We start from the raw sequence: 21,867 nt of genomic DNA, 5'->3' as shown, positions 1-21,867 counted from the left end.
TTATTCTTGAATAGATTGGTAATACTTATTATTAATTAATGTCACATACATAGTTATTACTTTAACGGCCAAAGGGTACTGGATGGAGGGTAAATCCGGTTATAGTTTCATAGGCGGCTGAAATAACAGAAACATAGTACTTTTAGGAAACCAGTTACGTAGAAGTATAAAAAAAGGCTTTTAGGAAACTAGTTTCCTAACTTCGGTTTCCTTAACGGCCGAAGGGTAGTAGGCGCTACAAATATTATTTTACTGTGATACTGTTACTGTGTACAATAGTATTTTAGTGCAATTTTTAATTTTCAAAACATTGTACGTGGCATATCCTAAACACTTACATGTGACTTGAAACCTCCCAATTAAATTTCTGAGTGCTACTATCATTGTGTAGTTCTTTAATTTTTTCTAAATTTGGGAAGAAGGCTGCGAGATCAGTTGCCAGGATAGCTTGACGAATATAGCCTAAAATTTCTTTGTACTCTTCACTTGAAATGTGGGCGAAAATATTATGACCGTCCTGCAAATAATTATAATACTTTTTAGAATAAAAAATTCGATATTCTGCCTTTGCTTTATAATTGCGATTAGAATAGTAAGTAAATAACTTATTATTGTCGTTCATCTACATTTTACTGTCTTAGAATTTTAGAAGCAAGGGAAATTATTTAAACGTGTATGATTATAAATATTTCAATAGTTATTTTTATGGTTTACCTGCTGCAATATCGTCACAGTGATATTAAAATGATGATGCTCTAGAGTAGACGTGGTATACATGGCTGCAAGAGGGGATGCAGTCTCGCTCATGTACTTGTTAGTGTAGCCACGATGGTCTAGATCGTGACACAAACTAGATACAAAAAGCGCTAGCCTCTGAAAAGAAAAAAGCTGTTGTTTGGTAACATAGCGCAATAACCTATAGTCATGTAAAATTTTGCAAATTAAAATAAATACTAACCCTTATATAATCAAATCTTTGTTCTTTGTCATTCTTTAAAATAACATACATCGCATGTGCAACCGACCAACCATGGTCAAAGTTATGATATGGTACAGTACGGTAATTTTTCTTTACAGTAAGAACAAATCTTGTCAGAGTCAACAAATCAAATTTAGATAACTCAAAGAGATCATCAAACATTTTTATTACACATCTACATTTTTGATACTCATTTAACTTATATGGATCTAAAGCAAAATCATTCAGTTTTACTTCAATATCTTCTGAATTTTCAAGCATCCTTTGTACCTCATATTCCCTACAAGTGTTATGGTAACTCAAAACTTCTAATGCAACTCTGTATTTTTGCTCTTTCCTCATTATTCTGTCGTATAAGCGGGCATGGTGTAAAGCTAAGCCAAAAAATGACGAAAAAATCTCAAAAGAAACTTCATCCTCACGGTCGAAGTTGTCTTCATTTCTTTTGTTGACCATTTGGACTACCCCAATTACTTTCCCTTCTACTTTAATTGGCATACACAAAATACTGATAGTTTTATATCCTGTAGCTTCATCGACTTCCCTGTAAAAATAAAACTCATAAACGACAACCTTATTTTACGATTCGGCATACGCACCAAAATTGCAAAATAATCTCTTCAACTAATTATGATCAATGTGGTAATAAAATAGCTTAAGTCAGCAAGGAATTAAAAATATAATTAAAACTCCATCCCATACCTATTGAACCTGTAATCTGAATAAGCATCAGGGATGTTCATAGTCTCACCGGACAGTGCAACATGCCCAGCGATTCCTCTATTTATTGGCATTCTAATTTCTTTCTTTTCCAAATCTCTTTCGTGGCCTGGCTCAAATTTCAGATCAAACACTGTGGAGACTAGTTCGAAGTTTCTGTAGTCGACCAGGAACAAGGATGCTCTATCGGCGTTGACCAGGCGCTGTGCAAACTCTAAGATTCTTTTAATCAGCTGGTCTAATGACACCATTTCCTCGAATATTGCCCTTGAAATTAAAATTATTTTGTTTATATGTATGGTTTTATTCCAAAATGCAGGATGATAAATTATACTAAATGTTAGAAGAATATTTAGTGCTCTTTTCAGATCAAGTGAATAATATCTAAGATTATAAAATCTAATCTTTATAACGATAGATCCAATTACGTAGAAGAAGAAAATAGAAGATTGTATGCGTAAAAAATGTCGAGAAAATAAATCATTTATCTACACAATCCTATTACTTCAAATGTCTTATACGTTTTACTTTTACTACAGAGAAAAAAGAAATGATCATTTTTTAATCATCATGACATACTTAACCACGTCCAGTAAAAAGTCTGACATATTCCGCTCTCTCTTTTTGTCAAGATACATATTGCAGTAGTGGAGCGCCAAACTACCCCAAAGCATGAAGCTGGAGCTTACTTGTTCATCTGGTTCCCTAAACCTATCATGGACTCTCCACATTTCAATAACATAACCCGTCTTGCCGTTCGAAATTAAAATGGGCTGATATAAAATGTGGTTTGCTTCTATCTGAAAGAATTATTTTCTTAGATTATTAGTGTTGTAAAAATACTGGAAAATCTCTCAATCAAGCAATGGAATGAGGTACTTTAATCCAAAGTCAAACTACTGATTGCTGTAGATTTCTTAATTTTGACAGAGACAATCATTGAATGAAAGAAGAAAATAGCAGAAACAAACAATTCGCTGATTTTAAAATGAAAATTCTCACAGATGTATCCATATCCTTTAAAGTTTCGAAAATAGCTCGAGGTGTTTTTGGAAATCTGGCTGGATCTTCATGCCGTGACACTCTTAATGAGGTCATTTTCTTGGCAGCTTCCAAAACTAGCGTTACCTGATCAAGGTCAACTCGATCCAGTGTCAGTGTAGATGTATTACTCTGAAAATTATGTTGATCTTACTTGAATAATACTTCGTTCGTTCGTTTGTTTCAGCCAAATGTCGTCCACTGCTGGACAAAGGCCTCCCCAAGGCTTTTTATAACGACCGGTCCTCAAGATAGGTACTTATTGAATAATATTATGGGGTGCAATTTATCGTAATTTGAGAAAGTCCAACACTATAGAAGTACACTATTACCTAAATCAAAAGTAAGTATAATCTGTGAAAATATATAATAGAAATCGACGTTAACGATGACACATCAAACTGAACACTGGCATCTTTAGTGGTTGTAAAAGTTTTCACCAGAAATGTATGATGATAATGATTCAACAAAAAAAATGTCATTAAAATAAACTTTATACCTGTATTGTCACAATTAGCAGAGAATTGTATACTAACTTTGTCATCAGCTACAAAACACTGTACGAATGTAGGATGATCGGGATAAAGCTTGTAAATTATGTACGCATCCACACCAACTGACAAGGCAATGGTTTTAGCAAGTTCCCATAGCACTGTGTGTTCACTTAATTCATTTTGTAGATCCTTCACCAGACTCTATAAAACAAAAATGGTAAAAAATATATAGTAGGTATGTCTGGAATTTATAACTTTTGTTAATTACACGTTTGCTGACTCGTGTTATTAGAAACTTACTACAAAAGTTGGCATTGTAGATGCACTTTTATGATTCATCTTTGTTCTGCTCTCATACCTTGGTGTGTCATCATCAATCTGCAAAATGTATTATTTCAGTAGTCCATAAAACCCAAAAGTAACTTAGCAAAAGAACATTCCATTATTAATTTAATAGGTACTTGCAATGCGCTCTCTTCACTTACGAAATTTTGTTTAATTTTCCTAAAGAACCATCGCTCCATCTCCTCTATAGGCACAGACTCAAGTACGTAGGTTTCTAGAAAGTCCCTGTTGCGGTCCAAATAGTTCAAAACTTCCCGGCTGTCTGCATCTGATAAATTACTTAATAGCAGTAGTTTATTTTCTTACAAAGGATAGTGCAAAAATGATGTGTGATACGACGCAGAAAATCTCTTAGTAACCTAAACAAAAGTTACTGTGGCACCAAGTTCCGATTGTTAGCCCGTTCAGAACTACATATACAGTATAAATAGCACTCAGTTTTATGTTTAGATGATGATAAAATTCCCAAGATTTACTGAAGAGCAATTTTGTAATTGCCTTTAGGCACATCAATTGACGCTTGCATGATCTTACTACAATGTGCACTCAAACTCAATTTTTTTTAACGATCAGTGTATTTCTTTTTCTGAAACTAAGTTTTAATTTAAATAAAAGAATTATTACATTATATGCTTGGGGCTGTCGAGGTAATAATGACAAACACTATAGAAAGGAATCAGAGTTCTAATATCCTGAAAGACAAGTTATGACAGCTGTCAGCTACAAGTACAGATAACTATTTTCAATTTTAAGATTATAAATACCTATCGCATGTTTGGACAAAAGTGCCCCATCCCCTTGCAGCTGAGTTTTCTGCTCAAATGTCGTGTAGGCAAGTTTGAATATCAATTGTGGTTTTCAGTTTCAAATAAAATCAGCTGTTCCGCTGTCATTTTGTTCAACGTGACGGTTTTCACGGACGAAACATCAGTTACTACCGTTTACAGGCACCCAATACAACAGAGCTAACAGGAGCCTAGCAACCTATTGTAAATTACTGTCATTTTGTCATCTATAAATTATCATAAAAGTTATAAGTCACGTATAGGGTTTTTGAAGCCTCTAGCAAAATCACTTTCTTCGGCTCTAAGTTCCAATATTAATAATGGCACTTCTCGGTGGAGGTATTACAATAAATATTGAAAAGTGTAATATTGTAAGGAGCTCCAAGCATAGTTGCTCTTCACAGAGAATTGAAAATGAAGTATTATTAAAATGAAATGCTTGCAAAGAGGAGGTCTGTTATAACTTCGATCGAACCCATATAAAATTTATTTAGAGACACTTCGAAAGCCTAAAAAATTTATGTTCATCTGATGAAATTTAATTTATACCAACGTTTGGCTCATTAAAAGATGCACTCTATCTACGCAGAACTAAATTATAAAGCGGTTGAAATTTTTTTTGTTGCAGAAGGCTTAGGTTATAACTGTGGAGATGGATGTAAAGAAAAAATCTTTTTTTTTTCTACATACTATAAGGACCGTTTCTTTTATTAAATGAAATAAAAGTAATTTTTACATGCCTGACTAGAAGATAAACCGCAGGTACCTGTGGTGCTCACGTCGTGTCTATCGTGGCTAGGATACATCAGACATATTTTTTTTATTTGTGTTGAGCGGCTATTCTAGTTCAATAAAGTCCTAGTATCACTGCGACCGTTATCGATCTATTGTGATCGCCGCTGTTTTCCTTACAGTTCGCCTCCGAGTCCTGCATCCATTAGGAAGTGCAGTATCTTTTGGGGGGCGATATGTTTTACATCTTGTGGGCTTAGGATGTGTTTGCCCAGGTGTAAGCTCCGCTTGCGCATCAGAGGTCCGCAGTCCGTGAGAATGTGTAGTGGCGTTTCATCTGCCTCTTGGCACATCCTGCACGTTCTTGTTTCGGACAGTCCCATAGTGGACAAGTGCTTGTTTAAGCTGCAGTGTCCAGTGAGGGCTCGAACTAAGATGCGCATTTTGGTCCTACTCAGTCCTATGATCTGCTTAGAGCTTTTTCGATCATAGGCTTTAATGAGAGCTTTGGAATGAGTTAATCCTGGCGTGTCTGACCATGCCATAAAGGATTTATTTAAATAGATGTTCTCCATCAGACATAAGGGATTTGTAGCTGTTGGCAACAGCAAACCTTTTTTAAATTGTATTTTTAACTTTTAGTAGTTTTTTTTATAATTCTATTGTTTTTAAACGTCTTTTTGACTTTTTTACTAAAAAAAGTGAATGCACTTGTTTTTTACAAAAGTTTTCTCGTTTTTCTTTAAATTAGCTAATATTCCTACACAAAGTAATATACGAAGTAGGTACACCCACAGTTTTACATTGTGTAGATTGATATCCACAACAGTAGCCCCTGCCTTTATTTTGTGAACGAAAAACCACATTACTGGATTTGATTTGATTAATAAAATTAATCAACTTCGACAATTAATCAAGGCCTGTAAACATAATATCACACATCACTACTGGAACGGGAATTAGATTTCATACAAACGAAATCTTGCATCATCCTTTGGCCTGAATACAATAAAATGTTTTAAAAAAAGTTATAATAACTACGAGTTTTAGATCGAAGCGAGAAGACTGTAAAGTGACTTTAGTTTTTACAATTATTTGTCGCTCCTTATTTTACCCACCTCTGATAAATTTAAATCGTCTGGTGATGCGATCAGCTACTGAAACAAAAGCACTGTTAAACAATTTTATCAATAGTCTACTCTTTAACAGTTAGCCAATCTGGAATTCTGGAAGAAAATGAAAGAAAGTGAAGGGCACAGAATTCAGCGTGCGCGCTACTGACAAGTGTCACGGCTGTGTGTCCGCCGTGAACGTGGGATAATAAATGATACACGTCGTATTTAGTAAATTCCGGTTTATAGGCGCAGCGCCCGAGCAATGCGCCTGCGCCTCCACAACTAACTCATACACATCGGGAATAACACATGCGATTACACAGACATAGATAGGTGGTACACATTACATCATAATAGGTAATACGACCCCACACAAGAGTAGGTATCATCTGAAATCAAGGTACGAACCTTGGATTTCATAACTAGCTAAATGACTGGATAACAATTTGAACAACTGAACTTATCATAAATTAGTTAGAGTCTTTCACTTACTTAAAGACGGAGTTTTCTTCTTCTGTGACTTTCCAGGAACACAGTCAAATCGTGTCGGACTTTTGTCGACACATCCGCTGTGGTATTTGGACCACATCTTTTGTTCTCCCAAACACGGCTTTAGATAAGCTTCTGAGGAACTTTCTCCTACACAAAACATAAAAGTTATAAATTGATAATTGAATTATTCTCCCAATATTATTTTATTATTATCATCTAATAAAATTTGTATGAATAAATACAATTGATATTCATTTATTTAGGGAAACCAGGGCTTTAAAGATAGGTATGAGAATTTCACTCAAAAGACAAAAAAGAAATTTCACTCACCAGAACCATTCGGTATAGGTGGCAACAGTCTTGGAGAACGGTAGCCCGGCGCACGATTTCTACTTGATTGCATTATGAATTGAGCTCACGCCTCGCTTGTCGACGCTAGGAGTCTACCCCCAAATAAAAGCGAGCTACTACAGTAATTTCTGCGAACAAATTATAATTTGAGAAATTCAACCACATTTATCGTATCAACCAGAGAATAATGGTTGGGTACAATTTATAATAATAATGTTATGAAACAAAAATAATCTTTATTATGGCATTGACTGATATAGGTCACAATATTTGTTACAACACTGTCCAACCAATGTGTACATAGATTGAAAACTGTTTCCAGTGGAGTTGTCAAGCAAGCCCACCCACGTGAATTCTGTGTAGGTGACCAAAGAAGCCGAGGATAGAACTCGAATCTACAAAGAAAATCAAATGTTTATCTTGTACCAGAGTATCATAACATTTTGAAGCCATTATTTCCACCGATTCATAAAAAGAGTTGACGGGATAAATTTCCAAAGCATCCGCTTGGTGGTCGTGAACTCTGCTTCTGCTTTTATCAGGTCCAGATCTGCTTCAACCGCTGCTTGCTATAGTTATGACCTGAGGACCGCGATGTAACAACTTTTTCAGAACCAATGTCTTGTTAATGGCTGTAATCACAGACGTCCGAGGTTTGATCCTCTCTCAGAAGCAGCGACAAAAGAATGTTTTGCTCCATACCCTGAGGCGGGGTTATAGTGAACTCTAGGCCGCTGACTCACGTGTCCTGGAACCCGATGCAGACCCGACGGAGGCGCTTACGCCATTTACATTCCTTATCGGCACCCCTTCTAACGATCTTCAAACACGGCCTTTTGACGACTCCGATCTATCCAGCCGGGCACAGTGGCGGAAGGCACAGCTGTTGTGATGTTGCTGCGTTCAACCTCTTTGCACTATTCTGTGCAGCGTGGCGTTTTCATTTTAATTTTTATAAGGCTTCTTTTGTTTTTCACTCTACCATTTTTCTATTGTACTGAACTGTCATGATTGTAATATATTCGCAAAAACCGTAAAAAGTGTTATCATTTAATGGCACCATTATGTTCTACGAAACATAATTAACATCCTGAATGTGATTTAGAGTTTGGAGGTAGCAATCGTGCTTGACGCTTGCCACTCATGATTTCATTAGTGCGAAATACATTCGAGGCGAAAATACAAAACACACGACACCAGTGGTAAGCAGATTAGTTGGCAGCTGCTTATAAATTTAGTCAAGCTTCAAAGTCAAACAAGAGATTTCGGAGATGGCGTAACAACAATAAATTGAAAAGTGAAATCTCGGTAGGCCACGCCCTCGATAAACTACGATGATTTTCCTGTGTTGTTTTGTATAGTTTCATGTTAATTTTGTTTGCATTGTTTTGTTTGCATGTTGTTAAACATACAAATTCGCTATCACCCGTATTCACAAATGATACTTACCTATGTGAAGCAGAAACGCTATGCGAAATAAGACATTTCTCAATGCGTTCCATATGACAAGCCTTTCAATTCATAAACAATACTTAGACGACCCTTGACTATGCAAAATCAGAGTGTTGAATAGTGCTCTGTGATTGGTTCGCTTTGTTACGCACTTCACTCCGCTAACTGACATTCCTGTCATTCAAACGGTGCAACGGTTTTTATGTGTCATTCAATTTGTGGATTTATGAATTAAATAAATATGGATAAAACTACAACTATCAGGTTAGTATGAATACTTCGATTTTATTGTTTATTTTCATTCAATAATAAAACACTGTCTTGAGCAGTAATAAAAATAGTGAAAATCATGTGTTTCGATCATTATTTTTCAGATCAAAAAAGCTGCCGTTTTCTTCTTCCGAAAGAGAGCTGCTGATTGTAGAACGGCCTATTATTGAAGACAAGCATACCTATTATTATCCTCTCTAAAATATCGAGTTGAATAAGCAGGCCTGGGAAAATCTAACAGTGACTTACAATTCTCAACCATATTTATGTTTCACAAAGGCTCACACATCAACTGAAAACCTGCTGGAATAATTTAAAGACCCAAAGAAAGAAAGAACTTTCTCAGGAATCAATCAAACGTTCTCAATACCCACTAGTAAGTAATGTTTTTAAAATATTAGTAGGTAGATTTATGAGGAATAACTAAGCAGAGTATACTCAAAGGAATTAAATTCATAATTTGCTTTTCAGGTATCAAGAAATTAAGATTAGTAGTAGCAAGAATGAAGATTAAGACAGAAACAAGAATCAAACGCACCACATTGAATAATATACAACAAGACCAGGCTTCAGGTTGCGTCAACTCGGCGGGCCTGTCGGGCAACCCGTAACCCCCCAACGGAGGGGGGCCGGGGGCCCCGGCTACGGAAGTCGGGGCCAAGACAAGGAAAAGTCTTTAAAACCCTCAAACGCCAAGGTCTGGGGGGGGCCGAGGAGCAGTGTCGGGTATTATTAGCTCGACACGGTCGGTGGAGTATCACCGGCCGTTACCCCTACCGGGAGTGAGGGGGGGCAGCTGCGCCCGCAAGCAGTTTGAAAAAAATGAATAGTGTCAAAACGGATAAAACTACCCGGGCGGGTCCCAGCCATGCTGGGGAATCCCGTGGCCGCTCACAAGGCGGTCGGCCCTGTGTATACGGGGGGGGCAACACTATTCCGCGGTCTCGACCGCGCCACGACGACAAATGCAAACCCACAACGGACTCGAATTCGCTCTACGATACGGAACATGACGAACAGGAGGTGGAGGCCTGTGCCCCGAAGGTACACGCCGAAACCAGCGACCACAGCAAGAATATGACGGACTCTGAACTGGGGTCGGAGGCTTCTGCAACCTCTGCGTTGCCGGATAAGAAGGTTCGACCCAAACCAACACGCAAGCGCCGGAAAGAGATTGCCTCTCTGCATGAGAACTCTTCTCTTTCGGAGGAGGAAGTGGCCCCAGCGCCTAAATTCAGCACTGCCCGCCGCGGTAAGAAGGCCGGCAGTGGCCAGCGGGCGGACTATTATAGGAGAGTGGAGGAGCTGGAGGAGCTCGACTTTAATGCCGACCTCGATAGGAGGGCCAAGGCTAGTCTGGTCCGCCGAGAAAGGAGTCGGGCGGGTTCAATCCCGCCGAACCTTGAAGATCCCAAGTCCAAGGTGGACTATGAGAGGCTGGACCTGGAGCAGCTGAGGGCTCGCGGGGGACTGTTCGTCTCCGAGATCGCCCGCGTCTCTCAGGCATCCGGACGTTTACAGGGTCCTCTGAAAGGAGCCCTCAACAGGTCAGCGGATAACCTCGCCGGCATCCTCGACCAGCTGGCAGCCCGCTCCGAGACGGAGGAAAACCGCGGGCTGAGGATCGACAACGCCAACTTGAGGCGAGAAATGGAGTCTCCATGTGGAGATCCGCGCCCTTAAGCGCGAGATGGCGGAGCTGACTGCCAATGTCGGCAAAAGGAATGTGATGCCCCCGCCGGCGGTCCCGTCAACTCACGAGGACTACATGGAGGCCCAGACCCACGAGGACGAGATGGAGGCCCAGGCTCCCGCGAGAGACCCCCTCCCCCAGGGCGCATTATGCGCCCAATCTATAGAGGAGCTCCTGCAGATGGCCTGCCAAAGACTCGGCGGCCAAGCTCATAGACGCCAGACTCGGAGATCTGGAGAGCCGTTTGCCGCCCCAGAGGACCCTCCGCCCCCCACTAGCGGCTGACTCAAGAACTGCCTCGGCCCCTACGGCAAGCTCAGCCCCTGCAGCAGGGCCAGGGGCCCACCACTTAAGCACAACTCCGTCGAAGTCGAAAACCTAGGAGAGTCTTAATGGGCAACCAATGAAGCCATTAAAGCAATAAAATCTTTTGTAGGAATTATTTCCGATTTAAAATCTAATTCTACTGGCCTATGCCCTGAATTTCATTAACTAGAGAAAAATAAATGACACCATATGCATAGTAGACCCCGACACAAAACAGGAAATACAAGACCCCAAAAGACCGCGCATGACATTGGACACCGATAAAAAAGTAAAATGTTTAAAAGCGCTTTCATCAGCATATTTAAAGATAGTGGATATGCTGGCAGAACTAATTTATCCCTCGGGGACTAGAAGCGCAGTGTAAAATGTCCAAGGATATTTATTATTATTATTATTTGTACGCTTTGGAGCTCACGGGTCAAAAGTGGCCCGGTCCTTTATAAGGCTTGCGTGGGGATACAGATCCAACACGTAGAGGCCGTTTTAAGCGCAAAATAATCGACAAAAGTGAAAGTGGTGCACATGCTGGATCTAGTCTCTGACTATATAATGGGATGTAGCCAGAGACCATCCCCAGCCTGTGCACAGGAGCTATTGCAGTTATTGGAGAATGGACTAGGGTTATGGATGAAGGATGGATGGACTGGTTACTGGGCTATGGATTATTATTAAAAGGACATCATCCACGTTTCATACATTTTTGGTCCAAAATCAAAAGTGCCGGCCAACAAAAAAAAGTGCTGTATATTGACAGAATACGTCTGCCTTAGCATTTGTTACTATGGCACCAAAGCTGTAGCACCACTGTGCGTCGAGTATTTGAGATCTAAAAGTCATCGACGATTCATACATTTTTTGTTCAAAATCAAAAGTGCCGGCCAACAAAAAAAAAGTGCTGTATATTGACAGAATACGTCTGCCTTAGCATTTCTTACTATGGCACCAAAGCTGTAGCACCACTGTGCGTCGAGTATTTGAGATTTAAAAGTCATCGACGATTCATACATTTTTTGTTCAAAATCAAAAGTGCCGGCCAACAAAAAAAAAGTGCTGTTTATTGACAGAATACGTCTGCCTTAGCATTTCTTACTATGGCACCAAAGCTGTAGCACCACTGTGCGTCGAGTATTTGAGATTTAAAAGTCATCGACGATCCATACATTTTTTGTTCAATATCAAAAGTGCCGGCCAATAAAAAAATAGTGCTGTATTCTGACAGAATACGTCCGCCTTAGCATTTGTTACTATGACTCCAAAGCTGTACCACCACTGTGCGTCGTACAGCGTACTATTTGAGATCAAAGTCATCCACGTTTCATATATTTTTGGTGCATAATAAAAAAATGCTGGCGAAAAAAAATGTGCTGTTTTCTGAGAGAACACATACGACAACTTCGCTCTCGGTACTAAAGAAATAAACAGACAGTGACCGACACACGCGGGTGGAGCGCGAGACCAGCGGTGAAGGGTTGAGGGAGGGAAACTCCTCGTTCTGTCATGTAACACTGTTGAAGCCGAGACCATTAAAGTGTGTCGCCTGTTAGGGCACTGGCCACACGGCCTTCAAGTGCGCCGCTGGCATTGACCGCAGTGGACTCTGTTTCCGCTGCGGTGAAGAGGGCAATAAGGCCAAAGTGTGCTCGGTCCAAGTTCTCCGCTGCTTATTATGTGACACTGAGGCCCGAAGTGCGTGCGGAGCCCGTCCGTTTCGGAGGGAGTTGCCTTGTTGAGGGCGACTATGTAAGTGAGGCTACGGCCAAAGCGTGGGGGTACGCACGTAAAAAAGAGGTGTTGTGGCGAGTCTTAGAAAGAGGCCGCAGAGCGAGAGCGTGAGGATGATCCAGACGCGCCCTCGCTCCGGCGACGGCGGAGGGATCAGAGGAGGCGACAATATAATCCCATCAAAAACAATACTTGTCAAAAAAACCAAGTCTCGTAACTCAGTTGTTCTACGGTAAAAAGTTGTGAGATCCATGTAATACCAAGTCCAGGCCAGGAAATCTTTAACGTTTTACATAAATTATTGACTTGGCCATCGCACTAAATAATTTAATTTACACGTGTTTTCATACGATGGCCAAGTCAATATATTTATGTAAAACGTTAAAGATTTCCTGGCCTGGACTTGGTATTACATGGATCTCACAACTTTTTACCGTAGAACAACTGAGTTGCGAGACTTGGTTTTTTTGACAAGTATTGTTTTTGATGGGATCTCATTTCTTTTTGTATTTTGTAGACAGCAGTTATGTATCTAGAAAACTGGACCGAAATTGAAAAATTTTACTCGACTTGGCGGTTGCACTACCGTGCCCCCAAATCTCATTTCTTTTTGTATTTTGTAGACAGCAGTTATGTATCTAGAAAACTGGACCGAAATTGAAAAATTTTACTCGACTTGGCGGTTGCACTACCGTGTCCCCAAATATTTTAGTTTTTCCTTGATTCATACACCAAACACTACTTATATTCCAAATTTGAAGCTTCTAGGTCTGCTAGAAGTGCCTTAGAATTTTGATGATCGGTGAGTCAGTGAGTCAGTGAGTGACAAAATTAAGTAACTTTGACCCGTTATAATTCTTAAACTACTGGTTCAAATTGAATGAAATTTTAAATATAGCCGTGTCTTTACAATGCCTGCATAGCTAATGAAAATTCAGCCTTCTAGTTTTATCCACAACGAAGTTACAGGCGGTCGAAAATGGCCTGAATTGCTTCGAGAAAAGGATGGTACGGCCGTGCCGCTTTTTTGCTCGACTTGGTGGGGGCACTGCCGTGCCCCCAGATTATGATCGCCTCCAGTTTCCTCTCCTCGGTGATGGCCAGCGGGCCGAGGGCGCCCCCACCTGATTGCACAGGTCAACACCACAGTCGGACGGAAACAGCTGAGTGCTCCCAGCTGCTCCTGTCGCCCACCCACCCCCCCCCCCCCCCTTCCTGGGGGGCTTGTAGGGCCGGGAGGGGCTGTGGTAGAGAAGGCTTTGTCCGGAACCCCACAGTTTCCTGCCACTTAGGGCGAGCGACGGGGTACCGGGGTCTTAGTGGGTATGCCTCGTCCTTCTGACCCTGTCCCCGCAGGGTAGGTATGCACTTCAACGCATTTTTACCCGTAAAAAATGGGTGTAATGGTGCGGTGCGGCGGTGTTCCCATTGTATGACGGTAGGGTAAGGCTATTGGTCTAATTCCTAGAAGTCATAAGCCGCGTCTAGTTTTAAGATTCCTTTTTATTGTTTGTAGGTAGGTACCTACTCATGGTGCATTTTTTTGGGTATGCAGTGTATGTGAACGACAATAAGTACATCGTGTTAACCAGAACATATTAAAAACGCCATGTTTCGGCAAGATACTTCATTTGTTTTAGTAAATAGCTTAATCGTAAATGTTAAAAAGACAAGACTTTTAGAACTCAAATACTACGATGCACAGTGGTGCTACAGCTTTGGTGTCATAGTAACAAATGCTAAGGCGGACGTGTTCTATCAGAATACAGCACTTTTATTTTTTGGCCGGCACTTTTGATTTTGGACCAAAATGGATGATGTCCTTTCTCAATATTTAATAAAATTACTTCAGGACAGTCTTGTATGGACGATTTTTCAAATAGCAGAGAAAAGAAACACCCATTTACTAATGAAAAAACAATGATTTTGCATGTTAACTGTTGTTATACTAAAAAGTAAAAGATGTTATTTAATTCCTACTGATAATTTTGTTATTATTACAAAAATTAAAATGTTGTATTTATTTTTTTGTTATAAATACTCAAAACTTTTAACATGTCCAGACAAATCTGAATGGATGGTAACTCTAGAAATGTTATATTATTATGATTGTTTGGAATAACAATTTTTATCACCTTGCTGCATGGAAAAGCAACCAATGTCACAAAAATCACATAATTAAGTAGGTACCTCTTCTGAGAACCTTAGATGAATGCTCTGATGCCAGACAGTACTATGTTGCTATCTATTATAGCCTGACCAGGAACATAAAAACCCTCGCCATGTTGCGGAAAACTAATGGTACTAATTTCTTTTAATGGCAACAGTAACTGAAAACTTCATTGACATGTCACCTTGCATGTCAGTCTATTGTTGTCAAAGTGTAAACAAACTTTATTTTAAATGTGTGCAATTGATTTTGTGAATTAAATTGCTAAAATATTTTTATAGTCGTGAAAGAAAAGTGGTTCACAATGTGTTAATGTATTTGTCGAAGAGAAATACTAAGGGTTCGGACAATATTTTCATTGATTAATGTTTCCGACAAAGGTTGTCAAATTGACTGACATGTTTATCGTATAGTACAGTCCACTATGAAAATTGGCTGTAGTCTGTTTCAACTACCTATTTTAAAGTTTTTTGTCACTTTCTAAGTTTTGAATTTTATGGAATTGGGAAAGAAGTACCGAGTTTGAAGCGTTAATGAGCAAACATTGCAGTTGAATATTCAAGTTCTGAATTTGATTATTGATGAATAATAAAATAAATCCTACTAGCTAGATTGATGGTTTCATTTAATTTATTTAAACCAGGTTACCTTTAATAATATTTTTTCGTTAATTTATGAAAATATCAGATTAGCCCCTAATCCTGAATCCTGATACATAAATTTAGCCTATTTTAATTTAACACATGTACGACTGTACTCAGTGTTGCACTATCAAATGCAATTGACGCGCCTCTATGCCAGGGTTTTTATGTTCCTGGTCAGGCTATACACAAAATTATTTCTGTAAGCAAATATTTATGACTTATTGTGTAAAATATGTTTAAAAGGCTTTAGGTAATATATAGTAATAACACTTCCAGCATTAAGGATCACTGAATATCACAAAAACACCTACCACCTTATTCATCACAAAACAAAGAACATGAAAAAGAAATGATGATGACGTGGCCTTCATTTTTTACATACTGTATTTGTATAATTTTATGGCACCAATTTCTCCTATTGAAGAAAATAAACATGAATGCAACCCTGCGAATCACTCAGCACGAAGGAATTGAGAATTTTTAAAAGCTAAACTCATAATTTTTTTGTATGAAATCACCCTATTTGTTCCAAGCGATTGTAAGAACAAAATTACTGATAGAACATTATACATATAAATTGGTACCATTTTAAATACTTTAAATTGATACATACATAGTCATTCAGGGTCTCCACAGAAGACCAGCTTTGTGAGATGGTCAAAAGGGCATAAATGCTGAGCGGGGGCCTGTTGGCACAGTTTTCACCTAAACCTTTGTCATGTACCTTCCTAAATGTTTTGTGTCAATAAACTATTTCTATCTATCTATCATTCAGTTTTTAAGATTGCTCGGCACAAAACGCAACGGTAGTGTGAATCCATACTTTTACTCGTAAGTACACTATCCAAGGTTCCGATTTTAAGGGTTTATTTTTTAATTAGTCAGCTTTTATATGAAGAATAAAATTGTCAGTTTGGCATATTTTCCATACTTTCATTGACAGTTTCAATGTACCAGACCTATTAATCGGTTGAAACTTATTTGATTATTGAAAAATCACCCCTAATTATTGTATTTTGTTGACCATGTAGTTTAAAATTAAATCATCATTGAATAATAATAATTAAGTGCTTTGGTTTTTTTTCATGACATAAAAAATAAATTATTACACTATATTTTTAATAGAATTTATTATTTATTTGAGGCTGATGTCCAGAGAGATTCTCAATCAGATTTCTTTAATTACAATTTTTAATCGTCAAGAAATTATCTTTTCTGTAATAGATCTTTTTAGGTTTTATACTAAATATCAACATTTAACAATTTAGTAATGAACATTATGAATAAATTTCTTATTCTTATTCTTAAAACATCAACACTATAAGACCCAACAACAAAATCTCAACACTTCAGAATGTCAGCAGCTCAGTAAGTCAATAGTTCACAAGTTCAAAGTTAAAATCCATGTTTCTGTTATTAGATCAGTTTCAGTACTAGATCAGTTTCAGTATTAAATCACTTTTAAACCCATTGAGTTATAATGTACTTTTAAACCTTTAGAACTTTGAATAATGCTATGTCACACAAACTGCATAACCCATAATCATAGATTTTTGTGTTATTATGAAGCTAGACTACGACTGGTATGGTCACGTTATGAGAAGACCAGACGATCACGAATAAAAAGGTGCCTTTCTATCGCCACAAAAAAGGGGTAAGATATCAAACCACCTGAAACCATCTGGATGACGAATGTCCAAAAGGACATGAAAGTATGTATTGTATTGCGACTGCATGATCGGCCCCGTGTGAGGGAGGCAGAAGAAGAAGACGATGTAGATCAGACAAGACAAATCCGGGAGAAGAGCTAATAATCGCAGAAAAAACACAAAACAGTTTCAACAAGCATGGCAAAATTAGCAAATGAAAAACAAGTGACGGATGACATTGACAGCGAGCGAAAACAAACTGACAGTTTTTTTTTTGCAAAGACAATAAGCTATACAGCTAAGTCTTCAGTCTTTATTTTCAAACATGTTTACGAAAAAAAACGGCTAAAAGGCTTTATAGATGACCCACGCTGAACTGTCCCACCAAACTCAATGACAGGGGGGCGCTACCATCGTTCAACTAGATGGTTTCCAACATGGCAAAAATCTGAACCAGCGATCCGGTATAGACGGTGACGCCCCACTGTCAATGTCATCGACAGGACAGTCCAGTATTTTGGAACTATACTCGACTTCTTGGCGGGAATCTGAAGCGTCATGTTAACGGTTTTGATTTATTTCCTCAAATTCGTGTTTGGGCGACTATTAATGTGTAATAATGGTGGATTAATAACCATTAAGTGTTCGTGAACGTGCATGAGTGTGGGCAAGTGAAGCAAAACAGTGCATCGTGATTCTTCTGGTTCTCTCAAGTTGTCCATGGGAGGTCTCAGTAAAGCACTACAACTTTACTGAGACTCAAAGGGTGGGAAGGGGTATCATCTATCATCCTTCGTTATATCATTACTTGATCTCATTTTGTAACTCGTATCACATAAATAAATACTTGAAAATAGCACAAATAAGTAAGTCGACCTCGACGTGTATTGCCAACATCATCAAAAAAGAAGAAGAAGAAGAAGAAGAAAGGCTTTACTCGGACTTCTTGGCGGGAATCTGAAGTGTCATGTTAGCGGTTTTGTTTTATTTCCTCAAATTCGTGTTTGGGCGACTATTAATGTGTAATAATGGTGGATTATTAACCATTAAGTGTTCGTGAACGTGCATGAGTGTGGGCGAGTGAAGCAGAACAGTGCATCGTGATTCTTCTGGTTCTCTCAAGTTGTCCATAGGAGGTCTCAGTAAAGCACCACAACTTTACTGAAACTCAAAGGGTGGGAAGGGGTATCATCTATCATCCTTCATTATATCATTACTTGATATCATTTTGTATAGCCTGACCAGCCCCCCTAGACAAAACGCACTTTTTGATCGAATCGAAAATCGAATCCGTCAAATTCCATACAAAAAAGGGGCTTTTCGACCACTTTTCGACTGGTTTGCGATTATAATGGCACTTTGTCTAGACCCACAGGAACATAAAAACCCTCGCCATGTTGCGGAAAACTAATGGTACTAATTTCTTTTAATGGCAACAGTAACTGAAAACTTCATTAACATGTCACCTTGCATGTCAGTCTATTGCTGTCAAAGTGTAAACAAAGTTTATTTTAAATGTGCGCAATTGGTTTTATGAATTAAATTGCTAAAATATTTTTATAGTCGTGAAAGAAAAGTGGTTCACAATGTGTTAAAGTATTTGTCGAAGAGAAATACTAAGGGTTTGGACAATATTTTCATTGAATAATGTTTCCGACAAAGGTTGTCAAATTTACTGACATGTTTATCGTATAGTACAGTCAACTATGAAAATTAGCTGTGGTTTGTTTCAACTACCTATTTTAAAATTTTTTGTCACTTTCTAAGTGTTGAATTTTATGGGATTGGGAAAGAAGTATCGAGTTTGAAGCGTTCATGAGCAGACATTGCAGTTGAATATTCAAGTTCGGAATTTGATTATTGATGAATAATAAAATAAATTCTACTAGCTCGATTGATGGTTTCATTTAATTTATTTAAATCAGGTTACCTATAATAATATTTTTTCGTTAATTTATGAAAATATTAAATTAGCCCGTAATCCTGAATCCTGATACATAAAGTTAGCCTATTAATTTAACACAGGTACGACTGTACTCAGTGTTGCACTATCAAATGCAATTGACGCGCCTCTATGCCAGGGTTTTTATGTTCCTGGTCAGGCTATAACTCGTATCACATAAATACTTGAAAATGGCACAAATCAAGTCGACCTCGACGTGTATTGCCAACATCATCAAAAAAGAAGAAGAAGAAAGGCTTTACTCATAGAGTGTGGTTCCCAAACTTATTTTGTCTACTGCCCACTTTGAGAATAAATTCTTTTTAGCGCCCCCATTTGTAGTCGAGTGTCGAGTGCTCAGTCGGTGTCTAAGAGTCCTCCTAGTAAATGACGCCTCCCGAGCTTCTACACAACGTCCCGATTTTTTTTCTGGGTCTCTTACCGCCCCCCTTTAAGCCTGCAGCGCCCACAAGGGGGCGTTATCGCCCACTTTGGGAAAGACTGTCATAGAGCAAAGTAATGGCTTTACTCATGCTTTACTCGATTTACTTTTAGTGTGTTTTAAGTTATCTTCGTTAATTTATTAATTACCATTTGTTTAGTGAACAAAATGGCAACGAGAGTAGAGGACAAACAATTCTCTCCTCCAGTGGTTTTATTTAGGTTTTTTCGCCGTAGCCCTGGTAGAATAGGACCCGACCCCGAGGGTTATGGTCTGCATAAGTATTATGTCGCGTCGCTGCGCAGTCAGCTCTGCTGATCAGAGAAATACCAAGAACGGCCCTCCAATGGACGAGGCATTGTTTGAGCGGGCCCATTCTTTGGAGAGCCGTTCGAACTCTGTGTAAGGTAATTATTTGCTGGTTGTAACCTACCCAGGTTTTGTAAATAAATGTAAGTAGGCATGTAGGACAGGTATGTACCTACAAATAATCATATTAGTAACTAAACGTGACGTATCCCTGCGACACGTCACTTTCTAATGTATTTTTAGGGTTCCGTAGCCAAATGGCAAAAAACGGAACCCTTATATAGATTCGTCATGTCTGTCTGTCCGTCCGTATGTCACAGCCACTTTTTTCCGAAACTACAAGAGCTATACTGTTAAAACTTGTTAAGTAAATGTATTTACGTAGCTCAATTTTTTTTACATCAAACCCATACGTGTGGGATATCTATCTATGGTAGGTCTTCAAAAATGATATTGAAGTTTCTAATAATTATCATTTTTTTCTAAACTGAATAGTTTGCGCGAGAGACACTTCCATAGTGGTAAATAAGATAATGAAAAAAATATTATGATGTAGGTACATTACCATATAAACTTCAATTGAAAATTAGTTTGAACAAGATCTAGTAAGTAGTATTTTTTGATAATTAAAAAAAATGAAGTTACTGTAAGTACTCCTTTCCTCATGAACACGTAGAGGTATTCAATTGAAATTCATATCAAATACTCAGGTCTATAGTACCTTTAAGTTGTAACAAAATCAAAGTTAATACCTACAGGTTTGTACGGAACCCTCGGTGTTGAGAGGAGACCGACTCGCACTTGGCCGGTTTTATGGAATACTTCCACGCGACTTTTTACGAATGGTATTTCATAGAAATACATAGAAACCAGTACTTAGTGTTGCTGCGACATGTCTGCTGCTACCTCATGTCATGTCGTCCGCTTCCAACTTATACCTTAACTTAAGAGCCATTTCACAAAAATATTCCGCGCGAATTTAGGTAAAAGCTGTCAACGCTACGTCAAAAGAGTAAAAAGAACGCTGAAATGGACAAAAAAATCTTGAGCCGTGACCGTATTAAGACTTGATTTAAGTTATTAATTTTAAGGTAGAATGAGGTATTCAAACTTGATAAATTAATTTAAATTTTTAATAGAGTTTATTAAGTCTTTTATATTTCGATTCATAATGAAACACGAATAGGTATAATATGTAAAATATATATTAAGTACAAAATAAAGACAGTCACATAGCGAAAAAAAAATCTGCCCCCTTCCGGCTCCATCATCGGACCCTGGATACGAATAATGAAACACGAATAGGTATAATATGTAAAATATATATTAAGTACAAAATAAAGACAGTCACATAGTGAAAAATAAATCTGCCCCCTTACAGCTTCATCATCGGACCCTGGATACGAAATATTCGTCAAGGCGAATCACACAAGCCCTAACTCCATAGGATTCTATTGTTTTGTTACGGAGGTGGCCATTGCATCTCCTCCAGATCCATTATCAGACAGAGCTAAGAAATAAATAAATAAATATTATTATAAGTAAACAAATAACTAAAATAGTTCATCTTACTATCTTACTTCTTACTAGTCTTACTAATATTATAAATACGAAAGTTTGTGTGGATGTCTGGATGTTTGTTACACTTTCACGCAAAAACTACTGAACAGATTTTGATGAAACTTTACAGTACAGTACAGCAGTACTAGGCAGTCTGTGTTCAACTATCACTCGGGTCGGACGTTCCTATCGCAAGACCTTTGGTTCACTCAGTTCCGATACGACTCTAATGCTGTGTGTAATTATTTTCGTGAATATGTTACGGTCAAAGTGATAAATGTGAAAATTATGAATAATCGCCGGTTATTATGAATAATTACCGCATGATTTGGTAAATGTGATTAATATGGGGTAATTTATGTGTGTATAAAACTAAATAGGCGGCTTAGGGGTGGCCCAAGGGCCACCCCCGCCGCACCTTAACCTATTTTTCACTTTAAATCAAAACATTATGTTATAGACATCATGGAAAAGTAATATTATGCAAGAAACATTCCAAACTCATTATGCTAAATTATATTAATATATGATATCAAAACGTGTAAAAGTTTGGCTGTACAAGAACACGTACACAAGATGTTGTTCTCTTTTATGAAATTTGTTAGTACTAAGGTTGAATTATTAAATTATCAC

The 21,867-nt window shown here is 38.3% G+C and overlaps 2 protein-coding genes across 5 annotated transcripts in view; one reads left to right on the top strand and one right to left on the bottom strand.

Moving 5' to 3' along the window:
* The window catches only part of LOC135086650 (probable 3',5'-cyclic phosphodiesterase pde-5), a 32,507-nt gene that overhangs the window by 5,496 nt on the left and 5,144 nt on the right, over positions 1 to 21,867 (bottom strand). Inside the window, exons 2-13 of one of the 3 annotated variants that reach the window (XM_063981404.1) lie at positions 7,034 to 7,182; positions 6,704 to 6,850; positions 6,215 to 6,253; positions 3,720 to 3,847; positions 3,535 to 3,612; positions 3,277 to 3,435; positions 2,702 to 2,872; positions 2,279 to 2,499; positions 1,682 to 1,966; positions 959 to 1,523; positions 715 to 873; positions 339 to 517 (exon numbers count right to left, since the gene is read on the bottom strand). In XM_063981404.1, coding sequence (XP_063837474.1) covers positions 339 to 517; positions 715 to 873; positions 959 to 1,523; positions 1,682 to 1,966; positions 2,279 to 2,499; positions 2,702 to 2,872; positions 3,277 to 3,435; positions 3,535 to 3,612; positions 3,720 to 3,847; positions 6,215 to 6,253; positions 6,704 to 6,850; positions 7,034 to 7,106 — 2,204 coding nt within the window. In that variant the 5' untranslated portion in view covers positions 7,107 to 7,182. The remainder of the gene's footprint in view (positions 1 to 338; positions 518 to 714; positions 874 to 958; positions 1,524 to 1,681; positions 1,967 to 2,278; positions 2,500 to 2,701; positions 2,873 to 3,276; positions 3,436 to 3,534; positions 3,613 to 3,719; positions 3,848 to 6,214; positions 6,254 to 6,703; positions 6,851 to 7,033; positions 7,183 to 21,867) is intronic. The other 2 variants (XM_063981405.1, XM_063981406.1) reach the window with 2 other exon arrangements.
* LOC135086567 (uncharacterized) lies at positions 8,701 to 10,635 on the top strand. 2 transcript variants are annotated; one of them, XM_063981319.1, is made up of 3 exons: positions 8,701 to 8,770; positions 8,881 to 9,152; positions 9,248 to 10,635. In XM_063981319.1, exon 3 carries the CDS (start codon positions 9,599 to 9,601, stop codon positions 10,457 to 10,459), a length of 861 nt encoding a protein of 286 aa, XP_063837389.1. In that variant the 5' UTR covers positions 8,701 to 8,770; positions 8,881 to 9,152; positions 9,248 to 9,598; the 3' UTR covers positions 10,460 to 10,635. The 2 variants fall into 2 exon arrangements, with proteins under 2 accessions (XP_063837389.1, XP_063837388.1); XM_063981318.1 differs by having other exon boundaries at positions 8,727 to 9,152.

The sequence above is a fragment of the Ostrinia nubilalis genome, chromosome Z (genome assembly GCF_963855985.1).
Source record: "Ostrinia nubilalis chromosome Z, ilOstNubi1.1, whole genome shotgun sequence".
NCBI lineage: Eukaryota > Metazoa > Arthropoda > Insecta > Lepidoptera > Crambidae > Ostrinia > Ostrinia nubilalis.
The sequence above is the reverse complement of the archived record's forward strand: the minus strand, read 5'-3'. Positions and strand labels throughout refer to the sequence as shown.